The sequence below is a fragment of the Lactuca virosa genome, chromosome 5, assembly GCF_052849685.1.
Source record: "Lactuca virosa cultivar CGN04683 chromosome 5, Lactuca_virosa_CGN04683_v6, whole genome shotgun sequence".
Taxonomy (NCBI): Eukaryota; Viridiplantae; Streptophyta; class Magnoliopsida; order Asterales; family Asteraceae; genus Lactuca; species Lactuca virosa.
In genome coordinates, this window is record NC_136430.1 from 38,711,803 (window position 1) to 38,733,880 (window position 22,078).

At 31.5% G+C, this 22,078-nt stretch overlaps 1 protein-coding gene across 1 annotated transcript; it reads right to left on the minus strand.

The window, feature by feature from the left end:
• Window positions 1-11,248: 11,248 nt before the first annotated feature.
• LOC145115384 (protein MICRORCHIDIA 7-like) lies at window positions 11,249-16,550 on the minus strand. Its single transcript, XM_079051674.1, has 18 exons — window positions 15,937-16,550; window positions 15,425-15,499; window positions 15,221-15,334; window positions 14,983-15,075; window positions 14,807-14,891; window positions 14,624-14,699; window positions 14,419-14,547; window positions 14,241-14,339; window positions 14,050-14,151; window positions 13,770-13,931; window positions 13,587-13,682; window positions 12,899-12,950; window positions 12,621-12,797; window positions 12,232-12,515; window positions 12,040-12,134; window positions 11,837-11,924; window positions 11,605-11,727; window positions 11,249-11,513 (listed from the first exon to the last, which is right to left on the minus strand). The coding sequence occupies exons 1-18, from the start codon at window positions 16,322-16,324 to the stop codon at window positions 11,424-11,426; spliced, it is 2,328 nt and encodes a 775-aa protein (XP_078907800.1). The 5' UTR covers window positions 16,325-16,550; the 3' UTR covers window positions 11,249-11,423.
• Between the last annotated feature and the right edge of the window lie 5,528 nt (window positions 16,551-22,078).

Here is a 22,078-nt window from a genome sequence, read left to right on the forward strand (position 1 = left end):
CTTCAAAGACATCATCAGAACACAATAAATCATCTGTTGTTGTTCCAATAGAACAAAATGTCTTTACTTTCACGATTTCCAAAGATTTGTTTTGAGATTCATCTCCAGAACAACTAAATTCAGATTGTGAAGCTTTTGAAAAACTTGAAACACTTGACTCCCCCTCAACAAGAACATCCGGAGTCACTTTTTCTTCAGAAACTTGAAAAACAACATGAACTTCTTCTTTTTATTTTTCAGCTCTTTTCATTTTCAACATCTGTTTATGTTCCCGATCTAAATGTTCATATATAATACGAAAATGTTCTACTATTCTCTCATTCTCTTGCAATTCACGTTCATTAACCCGTGAGTATTGATTTATTTTCTTATCAACAAAAGAATTATATAACTCAGTAACATTCCCCAACGTAGAATCACCAAGAACATGAAACAAAGTTGATTTGTTTACACCATAGATTGGTTTAGTGACCTTTAATCCAAGTTTTAAAAAGGAGTTACAGAATAAAAGATCCATTAGATCTTCAACAAATGATAGAACTTAAAGAGAAAGAAAATAGATCTGATAAAGATTCTAGAGAGAGAAAAACGGATCTGAAAGGGTTTTTTGTGAGAGAAAACAGATCTGAACACGAAAACTCAAATAAAAAAAAACTTCTAACTCTCTTCCAGAACGCGATTCAAGAACAAATCAGATAAAATAATGAGTAGAATATAACAGATGTGAACAAGATTTTTCAATAAAAACGAGGTAAAGACTTTTTCTTTTCAGAAAACTTACAAAACTTGAAGAACAAGGTGAGATTCATGATAAAATATCGCCATAAACAAGATCGATTCTTGCAAAAATCGCTGAGATCTACAAGAACCCACTCTAATACCACTTGTTGGGAATAAATCCGAGATGACAAATGCAAAATATCAAGAACAATCAAGAATCAATCACCATCATATGCAAGTAATCTGATAAAGGTTTTTCATATATTGATTATAAGATGAACGTACAGAGAAAAACCCTAATCTAGTAAAAAGCTTACACCAAAAGTAAACCTAATGATTATTTATAGGGAACAATAAATATATGTCATAAATATAAAATCTATGCCTAATATAAAACCAATATCTTAGAAGAGCTCGATTAAGAACTTCTACTATAAAGGCACCGTAGGAAATCATAAAATGATTAACCCTGAAAAGGCTTCCCTAAATAACCAAATATGTCATATCAGTTTCAATATCTCAAATACTCAACAATCACTTTTAGGTGTCAAAACAAAAAAAAATATTGTAGTGACTTAACTGAAACAAAAAGAAATTGTCAAAATCGAACGTTTCTGAAAACTTACTGTCTTTTTTTATTATAACATAATAATCAAGATTTGTTGGAGGGTTGGAAATCATTTACGGGCAAGCTTTTTAAGCAAAACAACAAAACAAAATTGGCGTCTACACATGCAGTGCCATAATCTCATTGTTATTAGCTTGCATTCCTATCTCCATCTCCTAGATTTTCCTTGACAAATTCTTGATTTTAATTAGCCATGACCCTTCGATCTCACATGAAGCCCGCAAATACTCTATCTACCTTATTTCATCCATGTTTTCGGTGGAATTGTCAAGCCTTTAGTTAGATTGCTCCAATCACGGAGCATGAATATGTCACTGTTCTTGGCTCTTCACTCCTTTTATGTTCCCCTCTTTGTTAGGGTTTGATCTTTAAGCTAAAGATGGGCCATATTGGTGCTGCTACGATGATTAATTTGTTAAATTGGTTCTATTTAATGTTGATGGTGTTCTATTCTTAATGAGCGAATAATACAAACATTTTTTTTGAAATGAATGTGGTTTACCAAACCATAACAGTCGGGGCACAACAAACTAAAAGGATTTGTTCACACCTATAATTGCTTCCATAGAGAAAGTCACGCCAACATTCTTACACAATGATGAAAATTCGAAATAAAACACCATCAACATCAAATAGAACCAATTGTATAAATTAAAAGTCGTAGCAACACCTATGTGGCCCATATTTAATTTGATGATCAAACTCCAACAAAGAGTCAAAGAGGGATATGGGAACATAAAATGAGTGAAGAGCTCACGAGCAATGACATAGTGAGGCTTCGTGATTGGAGCAATCTAACTAGCTAGAAAATTACACTTTAAAAACATAGACGAAATAAGGTAGATAGGGTATTTATGGGCTTCATGCGAGATTGAAGGGTCGTGGTTAATTAAAATCAATAATTTTTCAAGGAAAATCGAAGAGATGGAGACTGGAATGCAAACTAATTACAACGAGATTATAACACTGCATGTATAGACACTGATTTTGTTTTGTTGATTTGCTTTAAAACATTGCCCACAAAGAGTCTTCAACCCTGCAACAAGTCCTGATTATTATTTTATAATAAATAAAATTTTCACAAAAGACACTAAGTTTTTAGAAATGTTCGATTTTGACATTTTTTAATTAATTTATTGCGTTCAATTTTATTTTTTTAATTTTGACACCCAGAAAGTGATTCACCAAAAAATGACATGTCATCATGTCATGTTATCAGACACGTTACCATGTCACGTCAACTGACAATTGAGTTGACTGGTCAATTGGTCAACATTGAAACAAACAGAAAAATTTAGTGTCAAAATCGAACTTTTGTGAAAACTTTGTGTTTTAATTGTAAGAAAAAATAACACGATGTTAAAATCGATTTTTTATAAAAACTTAGTGTTTTTTGTACAATTAAACAAAAAAAAAAGTTCCGTTGATGAAAATATTTTTGTTACTCATGGAATTCATATCTAAGCCAAGTTTCTTTCAAAAAATAAAAATAAATAAATAAATAAACAAAGACATTAACCCAATGGTTAAAAGGCCCAAATTAGTAATATTTCTTTATTATTTTTAGATTTATCGAAATATCGGGACTGATTAAGATTGTGTTTGATACGTCACAACCACTTTATAAACTAGTTTATTTTTTTGAGTTTTTTTTAATTGTTATGTTTGTAGAGATAAAACATAGTTTATAAACTAACTTTTTTAAAGAAAATATATTTGGACTAGTTTTTCAAAAGTTTTTTATAAGATTTTCAAAATATATCCTTAATTATTTATAGAAATTTTATTGTCCTTTTAGTCAGTTTATCAATTATTTCTTATAAAACATTTTTTTATCGACTAATTTATAAACTAATTAGTTTGTTAGTTAATAAGTAAATGATAGCCTAAGAGAATCCAAAGGTTAGAAACGTTGTCACATTGTAAACATATGAACTTGTATACGTATAAACTTATCCACCTTATCTAGAAATTCTAGAGACTTCTAAAGCTTTACAAACGATCCCACAATTTATATTTTATTCGGCCGATAATCTTTTATAATTGAACCATAAAACAAAATCAATATATTATTTCTATAATTGATACAAGATCTTTTTAGGTGTTTAAATGACGAATAGCTTCAATCAGTCCTTACTGTAATCTTTTATAATGAACCATAAAACTCTAATTATTTTTGTTTTACCTGTACTTTTCATTTCTTCATTGTAAGCTTGGGATTGATCATGTTCCTTGCTGGCGTGTTTCCTTTTTTATTAATCTATTTGTTTTTTCTAAAAAAAAAGATACAAGATTATTTTTTTTTTTGGGGTGGGGGGGAGTTTTTTATATTTAGTTTAGTCTTGTTTTAAACTTTTTATACTCAGTTTAGTTTTATTTTCATCCACAGTACTTTTTAATGATAGTAATTTATTTTGTATTTTTAGATTAAATGGTACGGTGATGTTTTTATCTATTAAAATTTGATATTACCCACATAAAAATTTGTCATTCTTGCTAACATATGTCAATAAGTGGGATGGGGGATGTTCTTGTCTATGAATTTTTTTTGTTTCAAAATAAAAAAATATTAACATTTAATAAAAACTATTAATATTAATTAAAATAAAACATAAATTTCATTAATCATAAAAGATTGAAAATTAAATTTTAAAAAAATTAAAAGAAAAATAACATGAAATTAAAGTTACATTATAAAACTAAATAAAAAACTTAAAATAACTTTGTAGATTTTAACCTACAAATTATATTTAGCCCTAGTTGTTGTTTGACCATCAAAGTAATTGTTTGATCTTCGGGATTGAGGTGACTCACGTCTTACATTAGCAACACCATTTTTCGTTAGTCGAACGCTTTCACCCATATTCTTCTACATATTGAGTTACATTGACAATGTGTCTGGTGATCGTCACCTCAACCCATACCCCTACAAAACCGCTCTGTAACAAACATCCAAAATTGATTACACTATTGGCTGACTCATGTCTTCGCTAATTTCATCTCTTCTTTTTAAGTTCATCTTCTACTTTCGACCCTCCCTTTTCTTTTTGGTTGGGCTTCTTGTTCGAGTTCGGAATCGAAATAGGTTTTTGTTGAGGGTGTTGAAGGTGGTCGGGATTGGAATTGGAACTAGGTTTGACTTTCGATTGAGAGTGTTGTACGTTGTGGTTATGATTGGACTTGGAATTGTTTTGACAATGGGTAGTTGTGGTTAGGATTGGACTTGGAATTGTTTTGGCAATGGGTAGACGTTAGGTGGAAACAATTGTTGTGGTGACATTTGGAATTGTTAATAGCAATTAGGAATATCACCTAGGTGGAAACAATTGTTGTGGTGACATTTGGAATTGTTAATAGAAATTAGGAATATCACCTACAAACATTTGGTTTTGAGAGTAAATTGATGGATCTAATTGTGAGTGGTACAGTAGTGTCGATGATAGATCGTAACCGCATAATGCATTTGGGTTGGAAGAGTTGGAAACATTTGGGTTGTGGGAAGACATTTTGAAGAAAAAATATGTAAAAGATTTGTATTTTGTAGTGATAAAATAGTAAACGTGTATTATTCATATACGGTAAATATCTAAAAATAAAAAATAAAAATAAAAAACAATCTTAGTTTCCAACGGCCAAAACAACAATGACTATAAAATGGGGGAGCGATGACCAATTTTTTGAATGGCAACAGTATATCGTTGGCATACTGCCCCTGAAAAAGAGAAAATTAGGTATGGTGTTTGTCACCGACAATACATGACTCGTCAGATACTGACAGTAAAACGACCACCACACCCTACAATCATAATACAATAATATATGGAAATATAAAATGAAAAATAATGTATAAGGCTAAAGGGTGTAGTTATCTTTTTGTCTATGAAAAAAGTAAACATAGACATTACATAAGATTTTACCATTTTTTTCCCTATAATTAGGGTGTGGTGATGGTTTTACCTATGAACTTTTTTTATTTCATACAAAAAAAAATGAATTTTTTTAATAAAAACCATTAATATTAAGTAAAATAACATGAAATTAAAAGTTACATTTTAGAAATTCTAGAACAAAAAAACATGAAATAAAAATTTATATTAAAAAACCTAGAAAAAAATTACATGAAAGTAAAAATTACATTAAAAACCCTAGAAAAAAACATAACATTGAAATTTCATTTGCATTGTAGATTATATTTTTCTTGAATCGACGCTTTGACCGCCTTAGCCTCTTCTTAGTCTTCAAGGTCGAGGTGTCTCATGTCTTGCATTAACAATGAATATTCCGTGAGTCGGACAATTTCAGTCATATGCTTCTCCAAAGTTGTATTCAATTGTGTCATCTGCACCATTATTTCCTCCGATATGATTGACTGCCTAGTTCCGACCGACGAATTTGAAGATGTCGTTTTTCCTTTTCCTTAGGCTTTTTCTTTGTCCCTTCACATGGGACGTGAAGGCGGTTGTATTTTTCAATGTCGTCATTATCATCATTAAGATCAACATCGATATAACCATGTGTTGTGAACTCAAATATGAAAATGTTTTGCTTCTTTTTGGATGATTGGAAATTTCTTCATGTGTTCCAAATTCCTTCCACCTAATACAATTTTTGACAACATCTCAAACATGCATGAATTTATAAGGCATTAACATGTCATATTGGATGTCACGTGCATTTTTTCAACAAACTCGCCTCACTTTCCCCGATAGCCCATTGCTTTTTAAAGTTTGTGTAAATTTCGTTCCAATGCGTGACGAGTTTATTTACATTAGTCCACTTTGAGTTACATTGGTTATGTGTCCGATAATCTGGACTTCGACCCATACACTTACAAAACCGCTCTGTAACACGTATTCAAAATTTATCACACTGTTGGCTCTCCCGGTGGCTTATCTTCGGATATGTCGACTCATGCATTCACTAATTTCATCTCTTTTTTTACTCCATCTTCTACTTTTAGCCTTCCCTTTTCTTTTCGGTTGAACTTGTTGTTCGGTTTCAGAATCGTAAGGATTTTCGATTAAATGTGTTAAAGGCGGTTGAGATTGAAATTGGAATTGGGTTTGCGTTTCGATTGGTGGTGTTGTTCGTGGTGGTGGGGATTGGAATTTAAATTGTTGTGGCATTTGAAATTATGAACAATAGCTAGGAACACCACCTACAAACATTTGATTTTGAGAGTAAAATGATGGATCGACTTGTGGCCAATAAGATGGTTGGAAGAGTTACGGAGCATTTTGGTAGTTGAAAGACATTTTGAGAGAATAAGGTTTGTATCTTGAGTGATTTGAATGGTGTGTGTGTGTGTGTATATATATATATATATATATATATATATATATATATATATATATATATATATATATATATATATATATATATATATATATACTAGGCGAATGTCCGCACGTTGCGTAGAAACACCTATATAGTTGAAGTCTTTACAAATATATATTTTTTTAAATATAGCAATAACGTTGTTGTTAAATTTGATATAATAATTCATATACTAAGTTGATATAATATATTGATTATTTTGAATTATATGATAATATATATACATCTATTATAACTGCATAATCTTAATCGTTTGAATGACTTCTATCCGCGAGTTACACATTAATCAAATTAAATATCATATATGGTTTAATGTTATTTATAGTCGTTGTTATTGTTAATTACTTTTATAAAATTTATTTGTTTAATGTTTTAATTTCTATCATTATAATTATTAAAAACATCAAACATTGTTTTTTATATTTTAAAGGTAACAATATAATCATTTATATAAAGTTATTTTTAACTATTGTTATTGTACGTTATTTTAAGCTACTAATTCGAAAACTTTTAACGATTATAAAAATATTTTAGGAAATATTTTAGTTAAATTGAGATTACAATTTAGTTTTTGCATTTATCACTTTTAGCTACTTACAAAATATTCTTTGGTTTTTTAAGTGGAACTAAAATTTATATTTAAGTTGACATTGTAATGTTATATTTAACTTAACAATGTAAGTATTTTGTCCAAACTGTTCAAAAGTTGTAGCTTTAAACTGATAATGATTTACATACAACAACATATTAAATCTAATAAATTAAGTATAATATGTTAAAAGTTAAAGACATAACATTATAATTAGAAGTAAATATATTATTTTAAAATTAAAATTTAGTATATTTATGATTACACTTTAGGTTTGATATTTATCTAACATTATTAACCAACTTATAATCATTATTAGAAAGACACTAAAATTAATCACTTTTAACTATTTACAAAATATTCTTTGGGTTGTTTAAGTTAAACTAAAATTTATATTTAAGTTGAACCTGTAATTTTATTTTTAAACTAGTAATTTAAATATTTTATACAAATTGTTCCAAAATTGTATCTTTAAAATGATAATGTTTTACTTCCAACAATATATTAAAACTAATAAATTAAGTATAATATGTTAAAAGTTAAAAAAAAATAACTTTATAAGTAGAAGTAAATATATTATTTTAATATTGAAATTTAGTTTATATATGATTACACTTTAAATTTGATATTTATTTAACCTTATTAACCAACTTATAATTATTATTAGAAAGAAATTGAAAAATCATAGGAGTTTCAAATGAATGTGGTGAAAGGAAAAATGTTTCATTTATAATATAGTATGATATGATATATTATGAACTTAAAATTTAGTAGGAACCGTAAAGACTAATCTTAGCCGTTTATTTAGATAATTAAGTGGTTAGGATAAATCTAATATTTTTCATTTTCTTTTAAATTCTGAAATGGCATTTTATGTAATTTTTTCTCATATTTTTGAAATTTACAAAGAAAGATTATAGTTAGAAGGTGAAAATTGTCAATGTGAAAAAACCGGAACAAAACTCACGCGAGCTCACGATGCATCTCCCTCACTTATTTCTCTTTCTTACTGTCTAGCTTTCATTGGCTGTGTTTTATTTCTTTTTCCACCTATTTCGTATTTTGGTTATAAATTTTTTTTTTCTTTGAATTTTTTTTTAAAGAGAACAGAGTCTTTAAAATTTAATTCTCTACAAAATAAATATAATATTATAATAAAAAATATTTTTTTTATTTTACAAAATGAACATAATATTGAAGGAATATTACTACTCATTATACTAGTGACTTTGTAAAAAGAAATTTTATAAAATAAGTTGTTTTACATATCAAACTTGATTTTAAAAGATTAAAAGTTTTTTACAAAAATATTGAACATAATATGATCCAAATAGATATGATTTAAAATATTTATGATTCAAAAATATTATCATTCAATATATTTATGATCTTTAACTTGTTATGATCTAAAAATATTTTGGTTCAAATATTTTATGATCGCTTAATTATTATATTTTTTATGATTCAAAATTAAATGATTTAAAAAATATAATGATCCAAATGTTTTATTAAACAAAAATTTTATTTAATTCAATATAGTATGATTCAAAATCATATTATTCATAAATGATATGATCCAAATTACTATGATCCAAAATTATATAATTCAAAATGATATAATCCAAATTAATATGATCCAAAAATGTATGATGCGTAATATCGTTATGATTCGAAACTTTTTATAATGGTTAAACATCACAACGATATTTAATTCAAAAAATAAAAAGAAAAAAATTAAAAAGAAAAGAAAAAAAGAAAAAAGAAACGAAAAAAATAGAAAACTGAAAAACTGAGTATATAGTGATAAAAAAAAAGCTCTTTTTTAAATATAAAAAAAAACCTAAAAAACAGAATATACTATTACCTAAAAAAGTATATTTAAAAAAAAAGGAAATTTAAAAAAATAAAAAAGAAAAAAAAAGAAAAGAAAAACGCATTTAAATAACGTTTCATGGACGTTCATAGCACATGATTATTCCCTCAATGTCGTATTATGTTTTATGGACGTTCGAATGCGTCACGACCAAATAAATAAGTTTGACGTTTGTGCCTTTAACAAAATGATTGGTGAAAAATAGTTATCGCGTTTACTACCAATTTTTGGGTTCCTAATATATATATATATATATATATATATATATATATATATATATATATATATATATATATATATATATATGAGAAAAAAGAATATGTGACTGTCATATATGTAATATTAGGTATAGAACCATCTAAATTGACTTTATTTGAATTAAAAAAACATAATTTTCTTTTACTGTTAGCTTCTTTCTATTGCTTTTGAACTCATATTATTTTTTATGTTGGAATTTATCCCCAATATCTATGTATTTATAATGTGTTTTTTATTAGGCCTCTAGTAAAAGCTTCAAAATTTCCTCCGACACCTATCTTATGTATACTTGCATTATTTTTCTTTATGGATTATGGGAAGAGGTTTATCGCGTTTTTAATGAACAATTTCAGTCTTTCGCTATAGTTTTCTGTAATAAATTTCAATATACCGAACTACATGTAGTTGGTAAAATATTCTTAAACACGGTTTGTGGTGCAAAATTAAAATTATAAAACTCCATAAAAAAAATATATACACGTCCTAACATAAGCTCTAAAAGAGGATACAAAAAATATGGTAGAGATATTTGATTGAATTTTGTTAAAATTATATAGTTTTTGATGATTCCATACCTAATATTAGGTACATAACAACCACATATTCCCCAAGCCATATATATATATATATATATATATATATATATATATATATATATATATATATATATATATATATATATATAGAGAGAGAGAGAGAGAGAGAGAGAGGTAATTGGTAAAAAAAAGAAAAAAAAAGCAGCAAACGGTCATCTCCAACTAGGGGTGTAAGTGAGCCAAGCTACTCGCGAGCTACTCGGGATCGACTCGTTAAAAGCTCGACTCGAGATCGAATTAAACGAGCCCGAGCCGAGTTCGAGCCTAAATATGAGGCTCGTTTATTAAACGAGCTCGAGCCGAGCTTCAGTTAATGGGCTCGCGAGCCTAAATGAGCCTAAACGAGCCTATATATATATATATATATATATATATATATATATATATATATATATATATATATATATATATATATATATATATGTGTGTGTGTGTGTGTGTGTGTGTGTGTGTAGGCTCGTTTAGGCTCGCGAGCTCACTAAATTGTTCACGAGCCGAGCTCGAGCTTCATTTTAAGGCTCGAATCAAGCTCGAGCTTCTTCAAAATTAAATGAGCCGAGCTCGAGCTTGGTTAGGCTCGGGCTCGGCTCGGCTCGTTTACACCCCTACCTCCATCAAATATAATTCAAACACATTTGACCAACAGCTCCCTTTTTCATCAACAAAATTGTGCCAACAAAAAACTAATCGAGAGGAGGTGTTCACCGCCAATAATACAGGCCACATAATCATACTGATGATAAAATCATACAACCTAAGAGAGTTGGGTGTGAGCAACGCAATATACCGTTATGGGTGAAATGACATCTCTTAACGTAATTATAACATGAGGAAGAACACCCCCTTTGATGTTAAAGGGGGTTATATTTGTTGTATAAGCTCTTAACTTGTTATAACATCTTATAACATTTATCATCCCACCTTTCTATTTATTGTGTTAGTAGTGTGATGTGACATATAAAATAACAATTTTATGGTGTTACAACACTAACCCATATCCTAGTAATCTAATAAAATATAAAATCAATTTGATTTATGGTGCCACGTGTAGTTTCCAAAACAGTCGTCCTTTGACAACATTATTGTCACGTTGGCTTGTGATATTAATAAAAACCAAAAAAAAAAAAAAAAAAAAAAAAAAAAAAATTGTGGACCAGCCTGGATGTTTTGGACCTCTAACAAAATAGTGGCACCCATGGTGGCCGGGTGTTCTAAATCATATTTAAAGCATTTTCGTACCCCACAAATTGCAAACTTCATTTCTGTTAATAATTCCCTTAATAAATTCTAGTATTGGTACTACTAGAAAATGAAACTATCTCCCCCACACTACGAAGTAATAAAATAAAACCCAACTAGATATGCAAATGCTTGCCATATATATTATATTATATACACAATTACAATTAATGGTTAATGTTTCTACGCCGTGTTCCAATTATGGTTTCTCATCTTCTCCAACTCCAACTGTTTCACCCGATCCACCAAATCTTGGATTGTCGTTGTTGTCTCCTTCAAAATTAGAGAATGTCATTATTATTATTTTTCTAGGTTTTATTATGCACCTCAACCACTAGCCAGATAAAGGAAGAAAAACCAAAACCTTTAATTTTTTTCTTAAAGTCTCCTCCTCCTTGTCTCGTCTTTCTCTTTCTTCCGCAAATGTGTCTATTATAGATTCTTGCTCCTTGTTGAGAGCTTCACACTTTTCCTTCACTTCCTCAAGCTAATTACAATTCACAGTTACATTTAATTCGTATATTGTATTATAATACACGAATAAATTAAATTACATTTGCTATTTAGACCAAATCCATAACAAGAAACATCAATACCTGTGCTTCAAGTGCCTTGCAACGAGCTCGTTCGTTTTCTAGTTCATGCAGTAGATCACCCAAGATTGCGTCTTCCTTTCTTTTCAACCTAGGAGGATTACAACAGAAAAAAAAACAAGTAAATTACATTTTTGGTCCCCGAGTATAGCTGATTTTTGCAATTTTGGTCCGAAAAAGTTCTCTTGCAATTTTAAGTGACATACTTCTCCTTTAATTGGCGATTCTCTCCCTCCAACTGATCTAAATCAAGTGTGCTATCGTTTATAGGAACACTTCCATTTTCACCAAAAATGGGCAACTGCAAAAAATCAAAAATTGCATTGCATTTAATGCACAAGTTGTCTTGTCTGGTAGAAATAGAAGATGAGTGTATAAAAGTTTTTAAAAAAAGTTACATTTGATGGATGAGAATGAGACTGAGTGACAATTTGCATAGTGTTTCCATAATCATAATGAGGACTGCTTTTAGTATAGCTTGTATTTACGGGATCTTGCAAGTCATCTTCATGGATATTTTCGGTCTTCAAAGGTGTTGACTCCCCCCCAATACCATTGACAGCTGGCATCGGAGGTCTCCCCGAGCTGCTTCCCGCCACTTTCTGATTTTTATTCGAAGCCGATTTGTTTGAAGCTTTCTTCCTTCTTGAAGAAGTTTCCGGGGTATAGTCAGGGGAAGCTTCTAGAATCACAAAAAAAGAAAACATAAAGAATCAGCTCGGCTGATTTGGTTTTTCTCTGACATGGATATGATAGAACAGAACAGGTTGTACTGGATTTGACATACCACTGTCCTGCAAACTGCTATTACTGATTCGTGGGGCATACCCAATTTTGTGGCAGTGGGTCCTCCAATACGTTTTTTGCATCTGTAAAAGACGCGATTCGAGTCTTGAAAGGACAATTGTGCGTTCAAATCCTTGTTTGTCATGAGCCGGTTCTACAAAATTAGCCTCCAACACACCTATAAATCAAACACCAAGAAAATAAAAATAATTATTCTTTGCTACCATATAATATATAAATAAAAATGATTATAAAACTAAAGAAATATATTTATATAACCTATTACTCCTCGACCATCACTTCCTGTTGAATTCCAGAGTCTCCAAAACGGCTGTAAAACAAGAAAATTCCAAGGCCACTAATTTAACAAAAGAGTACATTTCATTTTTGGTAGCTGATAGTTTTAGTTTGAGTAAATTACACGAATGGTCCCTATGGTTTGGGTTAATTTGCACGTTTGGTCCCTAACTTATTTTTTTAACTCAGAAGGTCCCTACTGTTTGTTTTTGTTGCGCGCTTGGTCCATGTCTTACCTAAATAGACTATTTTGCCCTTGATTTTTTAATTTATTTGAATAGGTGGGGTAGATAAGGTAAGGTGAGGTGAGGTGGAAGTGGGGTTGGGGCAAAATAGTCTTTTTAGGTAAGACAGGGACCAAGCACGCAGCAAAAACAGACAGTAGGGACCTTCTGAGTTAAAAAAATAAGTTAGGGACCAAACGTGCAAATTAACCCAAACCATAGGGACCATTCGGGTAATTTACTCTTTTAGTTTTGTCCCCAAAATGTTTTCTTTTGCAATTTCAGTCCTTATTTGAGGTTTTTACTTGGAACAGAAACCAAAAATGTTACAAGAATAGAGAAAGCTTTGTGGGGGCCAAAATTGCAAAAATCAGATATATGAAGGGACTAAAAATGTGATTTACTCTTTATAAAAAGTTGGGAGTTAATGTAGTTGACTTTCGGACCTTAATGAGTCGATTTTTATGATAAACATTGTATCCTTGAACATCAATATGAGATTTTGCATCCTTCACAAACCCCATAGTGACAACAGCAACTATCTGTTCATTGAAAACCAGTAATCAGTAAAATAGCAACTTGAAAGAATAAATAAGAAACAAAAATTATTAAATAAATACAAAAATTACATTTGTATCCTTGGAAACCACATCAGCACCAGGCTGTGGACGATATGTGACCTCAGTTATCATCATCATATCATTTACAATATTATGATGCTCAACATCTTTCCCACGAAGAATCATCCGGAATCCAGGAGGAATTCTTAAGTAAAGAATCGATGCGTAACTCTGAAAAAACAGTTTGAATGAGACTAGATGACCATTTTACCCTTACATTCTAGAAAACAACTTTCACAATACTCATGAATGAAAAGAAGGGCAAACAGGTAAAAGAATGAGCCCTTACTCTCAGTGAATGTCGATATGTAAGGAAGTGTTTAGAGTTTGGAAACTTATTGGCCATTTGGATATTCTTTTCATCTCGATTAACACCTCTAATTTGAATATCCTACAACATTAAATGTAAATTAAACTCATTTAATCCAAAACCATTTTGAAAATTTGTATTTAACTGATTTAAGGTGGACAAGAACAAACATTTTTATCGGTCTCAAAATCGAGTTCCAACTGTCCTTGATCATCCTCCCATAAATTGTAAATAATTATGAGTGTGCCCTGATCCTTCATATGATCAAACTGCAAGATGAAAAATGTAAAATAAGTTAATAACATATAAAATGAACACGTGGAATAAAAATGAAAAATAAAATCTGACCTGTTTTAAAAGTTCAGATTCACTTGAAAATGGAGACCATTGAACCATAGCTTCCATATTTTTATCCCAATCGCCCATTGATGACCTTATTATTTTCTTCCATTCGCGAACACCTTTCTCATAATCAAGCTTTTCCATTGCAATTTTATTAAAAACCATAAATATAAGAATATAAAAAGATAAATGAAATTGTTAGCATAATTACCATGGGAACAACTATATCTTCCTTCCCAGTGCACCTTAGAAATGTGTAAGACAATAGGCCAATGGTCTGTGTAGGCCTGCAACACAATACAAACCAAATTTTAATATTTTTAGAGTAAATTACATTTTTGCCCCCCAAAAAATATAGTTATACTCAAAGATCAAAAGTTACATTACTACCAACCTTGTTCCATCTTTTGGAGAGCATCGAGAGAAGACAATAACATCAGCCCCAAGCCGCATGGTACTTGTCTTAAAACCATTTCCATCTTTCAATAATTAGACAAATGAAAATTATAAACTTTCCCATAAAAATAAAAACGGATGCTTTTCATATAATTTCATAGGAAGTTCACTTACATTGTCCAATAGCATCTGCAACCTTGCTTTTCAAAGAATATCCAAGAGACATGCATTGTCGCATCTTATCGGGGTCCATCCCTCCACCATTATCTATGATAAATAGTGGAAAAAATGGTTAACAAAGAGACCATGACACATCATACATCATACATCAAGCACCATATGACAGAGCAAAATTGGGTCAAAATATCATTTGGTTGTTGGAAATCTGGAATATTTATCATAGGCAACATACCTTCGATGAGCAACATTTTATTTCCATCTTTCTTGTTTGTTAGCATATCAATGTTGACATATGTGGCACCATTGCTGATCTCATCCAATGAATTGTCTAAAAGTTCAGCAAAAGCTGCATGAACAGTGAACACACTAATTATGATATGAAATTTATATACAATTAACCAATTGAAGGATGATTAAATAGGTTGAGTAGTATTACCACCAAGAACCCATTTATGACTAGTGGCATTGGAGTGTAGAAATCTTGGATGAACCCTAACATGATCCATGCCACCTATCATGTAAGAAGTGAGGCATATAATTTGTGCTAGCAAATAGTTACTAGATCAATTAACATTTAAGTTTACATAACTTTCTAGTGATGCAATGCAGCTTTAAGAGAGTCAATCATGATTAATGTGGCTTAATTAGAAATCTTTATTGAAACTTAGGTCTTGGGACTACAGGGTGCAACAGAAATTGGGGATATTTTTGAAATTGACATTAACATCAGAGATTCATCTTTTCCTTATGTCTTGTTAGGCACCATTCACTATAAACTTGGTTTAAACTCTAGACCTAATAAAAGATATGCTAAAACCGCACTTAGGTAAAGAAAATCAATAATATGATCATCCATCATAACATCTTCAAACTCTAATGATTGCTATTAGGAATAACAAGTTCCTCAATTAGCCTTGAAATGGAAATTCATAGCACGTTATTCCTTACCAGATGATGTTTCCCAATTATCAACAGCACTCTGTTCGAAATCACCAGCTTTCCAAAACTGCTTACAGCTCTGAGCCGCCACACCAGTTCCATTGGCTACACGCGATGCCACATCTTTAGGCGGCAAAGGATCAAGAAAACCAGCAGGAAGAACCACACCCTGACCAGATTTCTTCCTCTTATCACCATGACCTTCGTCACCACCACCATTACCCGAAACCCTAGACCTCTTGCCGTTACTAACTCCATTACCAGAAGTAGAAGAATCATCGTCGGAACTATCGAGATCAATCACCGCGATCTCCGAAACATTCTTCCCTCTAGTAGAATCACTATTGTTATTACGGAGTGGTTCTAGGAATTCTTGCTTAACTTTAATTTCGTCCATGGAGGTGGATTTAACTAGGATTCGAGTTGCATAAATTAATAGGAGAAGAAAAGTAAATAGACACCGCCGATTGTGCTTGGACAGATGATCACTCCGTAGGAGCACTGAAATGGCGGTGACCCTCCATCGCCGGTGAAAACCCGGAATTCTGTAACGTCCAAAGGGTCGCTAAACGGCGATGTTATTATTACGGCGTCTTTGGCAGACCTTTTCAAAGTTTTTTTTTTTTTTTTTTTTTTTTTTTTTCAGAAACGTTCGTAGAGGTGTTTGGCATTGTTTTTAAAACATTTTTGGCTTTTAACTTTAAAAAAAAAAGTTGAAAAACATTCAAAAGATGTTGGGCTATTGAAAAAGATCTTTTAAAAATGATTTTTTATATTGAAGGAAAAAAAACCATTTCAAAAGTCATAAATCCTATCTTTTTATGACTTTTGAGACTTTTAACCTGAAAAGTTAACATGCCAAAAGCAAATACAAACACTTTTTAAAGATTTTCTTTTGGAAAAAGTTACTAAACAAAAAGTCATTTTTCAAAAAGGACTTTTAGCCTTAAAAAGTTTTCCCAAACACCCCCATAGTTTAAATAAAAAAACTTATTTTGCTGCTAAGAACGTTTTTTTTTTCAGTAAGAACGTTTAGTTTTTAGATTAAAAATTAATTTTCATAATTTCCCTTAAAAATATATTATTAAACAAACATTTTTTTATGTAATTTTATATATTTCAAAAGTTTTGAGCTATTTTTGTTAAATACTCATATAACAAATAAAAGTTTTACCTACCCGCTACGCGCTACTAGCTATACGCACGCTATCAACTACCATCTACCATTTTTTCCAGCTAACAGCTACTTTTAGTAATCGAACAAACTTTTCACATAAGTTTTTATAAGATCATTTTTTTTATGGACCCTAAACTCAAAAAATACATGTTTAATAAGTCACCAATACAACATGTAACATTTTATTAATACAACATGTAACATTTTATTATCGGTTAGCTTTGACTCATAGTGTATATGTGGACATTGATGTCTACGTAGATGCACACTTAACAGTTAGGCCTGTCGAAAAAACCCGAAACTCGTTCTACCCACCCGACCCGTTCCGAATTCGGGTAGAATGGGTCGGGTAGAACGGGTAACGGGTATGAACATCCGGGTAATAGGTTAACCCGATAATAATATAGGTCGGGTTTTAGGTATGAATATTTATTTTCGGGTATACCCGAATACCCGAATTCGTTTTTTAAATAATACCAAATATACAATGCAGTCACGTACGCACACTTCAAATAAAACAAAACTCTTCGTTTCCTTCTTACGAACGACGGCTCGACAGTCGACGCAAACTTGTAAAGGGAATACGACGCTGAAGCTGAAGTCCTGAACCGTCATCACAATTCTCAGTTTCTCACTATCGCACGGAATGGAATTAAAAAAGTACATAACATATTATAATGATTTGTATTGTTATTATATATGTACTTGTTAATTGTATGGAGTATTTTTCTACCCGATTCTTTATTAAACCAACCAACATGTAAAAAAAAATTATCAATAAGTGTCATTTAAGAAATTTTCGGGTATACCCGATAATTACCCGACCCGACCACAAACCCGAATACCCGAAACCCAAAAACCCGAATTACAATATAGGTCGGGTATCGGGTATTATTTTATTAAGGAAATACCCGTTCTACCCGACCCGTTCTACCCGAAACCCGAAAATTTTACCCGTTCGACACCCCTATTCACAGTTGACTCAGTAGCTTCATAAATAAGCTACGTACTCGTCTCCTAAATGAAGAAAACAACTACAAGGTTATTTCCCTTTTATAACCTTTCATTGTCTACTCTTGAACCCTTACAAATTGATTCATCTTCAATGACATTTTCATCTGGATCACGAAACGTAAAGAACCAAACAGTTGTTTGTACGAATTGAGGCTCGTTGTGCGATTGTCATAATCTAAAGTCAGACCATTAAAGGATGTCGTGGTCTGACAAGAATCTAGCTGGCCGATTTCGCTATTGTGTGGACTCTATGGTAAGTAATTAAGCATTGTTTTCGTCAATTGTGTAGTTTTTTTTTTGGGAAAGAGGCCACAGCCCCGGCAAAGATTTCAATTGTGTAGTTGATGATGTGGAAAATAAGGTTTTCAAATAATGTCGATAATTTCGAATTTAGAGTTTAATAATGTCGATAATGTCGTCGTCTTTACCCAAACAAGTTAAAATCAAGAATCATTATGAATGGGAAAATTAAGCTATGTGCTCTATGTAACCTCATATACCCTATATTGTTTGGTATGTTTTTTATAGCTGGAGATGGCAACTACAAAGTGTAAGTACTTTAGGTGGATCGATGATGAGTTGACTCCACACTATAATAATATCTTCAACTCTTTTAAATATGAGTTGCAACTAATGAAAGACACTAGTTACTCGGGAAGGCCAAATAGGAGGATTGCTACTCTTGAGAAGCTCAATGTTGAAACCAATGTTGCTAAAGATTGTAGTGAAGCTGAATTAGCCGTGACAATTGAAGAAAACACATTTTTGGTGAATTGAAGTAGGTGGGGAAAAAGTTAAGGTTGAATGTGGTTTTTCTTGTGATTGTTGTGGCTGTGTTGATGATGCACAAGCCAAGATATGGGAATAAGGATGGTAATGTGATAGGGGTGGTTTTTGGTAGTCTATGGTACCATTTTTTGGTTGTTTATGGTTGATTTTATGTGCTATCCCCTTATTGTAAACATAAGTTGGGGATGCGAACTAACATTTTGGATACTGCTTAGTATTTATAAGGATCTAAATGCCCTTGTATGTCAATATAATCTTATATGGTCATGTAATTGTATGTTCATGTACTTTTGTATGGGTACCCCTTTTATATTTAATGGAAACAAGCATCTTTCTATTACTTTAGTATTGTCCCACTGCATTGTCTTGTTAATTGCATAAATACCTTTTACATATTCTAAGTACATCACATGAGTGCAACATAAAAACATAAAAAGGAATTGGTTACTGTATTATGATGTGGACCACATATGTAATTTGATATAAAGGATCCATCATTGTCCGGATTGAAAGGGATTTGAAGTAGTGTAAAGAAATGAAAATTGACCAAACATTTAAATAATACCAGAAACCAAACCATAGTACCATTAAAGGTTGTGAATATATGAGGACATAAAGACAAAATACATATGTTGCATCCATGTGTAGTTAAAGGTTCAAAAGACACACATGTTCCCCATGCAGCAACAACACAAACTAGTAACTAGTATATACCATAAAGGTTCAAAAGACAACAAACACATGTTCCCCCATTCAATCACCTAATCTAAGTCCATTGCATTAATTGTTGAACTGCCTTCACCATTTTTTCCATACACTGCTTTTGCAAGTTTAGACTTCGAAAATTCTCTCAGATGGTCTTCTTGCTCTCACAACACCATACCTGCCCCTTACCCTCTTCCTAGGAGACTTATTCATAATCCCATGCACTTCACCTTCAACACCATGCACTCCATGAACTTCATATTCAACACCATGCACTTCACCTTCACCACCATGCACTTCACCTTTATTAATAGTAATATCACTCCTTAGTTTACTTCATTCACCACCATGCACTCCTCCATCATCTTTGATTTCCTGGACAAGAGCATTAATTATTAATTTGTGTTTAAATTGATCAACTAACAAAATCATTATAGTATACCTAATTAGCCTTGCTTGTCTTAGTTCTTTTCACTCTTAGCTTACTTGGAATCTCATTTGTTGTGCTACAAGTTACCTTGTTATGGACAGGAATATAACAAGCACTTAACATAATTAGTTTATCCAACTTTGACACTTTATGCTTCCCCAGTCTCTCTGACATATCTCTATTCCTTTTTATTGTAAGTCTTACAAGCATTCTTCTACGTTGTGGAGGTAAAGGTAAGGTAAATGTGGTTTTCTGGCAACATGTTACTACCATTCATAAGCAAGATATTATTCATGTATGTTTTATTGTAATCTGACCTCTAGAAAATAGGATCCACATAGGCCTCAACATCCATGTTTAGAAATAGAATTATAGCAACAAAATAAGTACATCCATATCCATTCAGTTGTCATACCCCATAAGAACATTTCCTATTATCAAGATCCACATCATAAGTTTCACCTTCATTTATAGTCTCAAACTTGTTTAATCCACTTGAGATAACTTTCCCGTATCTTGCTTCAATCTTGACACCATTCAATAGTTGCCTAATTGCAGGACTTATATCCCTTAACCATTTTTTATGTTTCAAGTTATACATCCTCTCCATGATATATATGTTGGATTAAGTGTATATGGTCCTAACTAAATTGATATAATGTTGATGAATAAAAGTAAAGTCCTTTTTTGGTTGCCATCATAACTAGGAAATGACTTGGATTGATCAAAGGAGATAGAGATAAAATGTTCTATTAATATATTATGTGATTAATATACTAATTAGAAATTGTTAATTAATGATTTGTTAATTTATTATATGAATAATAAATTAAAAAATGGGTGATAATTGATTAATTATTAATCAGAATTAATCTGGAATTAATTTAGGATTAATTAGACTTAGTTAAAGGTGAAAGGGGTGAATTGTAATTATTTAATAGTTAAACAAAAGAGGCAATTCTAAAATAGTCCATGGAATGGATGGTTTTGGAGCCTTTCTTAGGGTTTCAAGAAGCCTCCTGATGGTATATAAGGAAAGGATTTTGATTAAGATAAATCTATTATTTAATCATTTAAATCTTGCTTTGTCCCAAAGTTACCTAAACTATAAATAGGACCCTTAGACACCAAGAATATGTAGCTCTCTCATACATAAAGATGGGGAATGAAATTCTCCTCCTCTCTCCTTCAATCCTAGGGTTTCTTGCGTTTTGGGTGAGAACCCTTAGATGCTCGCACACTATTGGAGCTAGGTTTTCCAAGGAGACAAGAAGACTTTGATTAGCGTGATTGGAATCAACAAAGATATGTATCTCTAATTATGAATTTGATTTCTACTAGGGTTTATTAGTTTTGTTGTTCAATAGTTTGTTGCTACAATAGTGTTATGACATAGATCTAATATGTTACATGTACCAGTAAGAGTGTAAGGATTATCCCGCATCATTACATGTAAAACTCATCAGTGGTATCAGAGCATTTGGTTGTCTAACAAATGATAGTGCATTAGTTGAACCTGAACAAAATGTTTTGGAGATTACAGAATCGTCATTATGTCGCAGTGAAGTTGTTTTTTTTTGCTTGCTTATTTCGAATTGATTAGGATAATTACTTTATTTAATATTATTTTAATTGTATATAATCTAAGTATTTAACTTGGTAATCTGCACTTTCACTATCACAGAAAATTTCCATTGGCTCTTTAATAGCTGGTACAACTCCAAGGTCTCCAATGAAGTTCTTCAGCCATATCGCCTCCTTTGTTGCCTCGCTAGCTGCTATATACTCTGATTCGCAAGTTGAATCAGCCACTGTCTCTTGCTTGGAACTCTTCCAAGAAATTGCTCCTCCATTTAAGGTAAAGACCCAGCCTGACTGAGAGCGGAACTTATCCCTATCAGTCTAAAAGCTAGCATCACTATACCCTACAACTCTCAAGTCTTCACTCCCACCGAGGGTAAGGACCCAGTCCTTAGTCCTCCGTAGGTACTTGAGGATATTCTTTACCGCAGTCCAGTGTGCCTTGCCAGGGTTCC

What these genes read in the sequence shown, in the direction of transcription:
- LOC145115384 (XM_079051674.1), bottom strand. Translation starts at nt 16,324, where the DNA reads ATGGACGAAATTAAAGTTAAGCAAGAATTCCTAGAACCACTCCGTAAT. An exon ending in TAATTGGGAAACATCATCTG is followed by an intron (nt 15,500 to 15,936) that starts GTAAGGAATAAC and finishes CTTACATGATAG; the next exon opens with GTGGCATGGATCATGTTAGG. An exon ending in AATCGCCAATTAAAGGAGAA is followed by an intron (nt 11,925 to 12,039) that starts GTATGTCACTTA and finishes TAATCCTCCTAG; the next exon opens with GTTGAAAAGAAAGGAAGACG.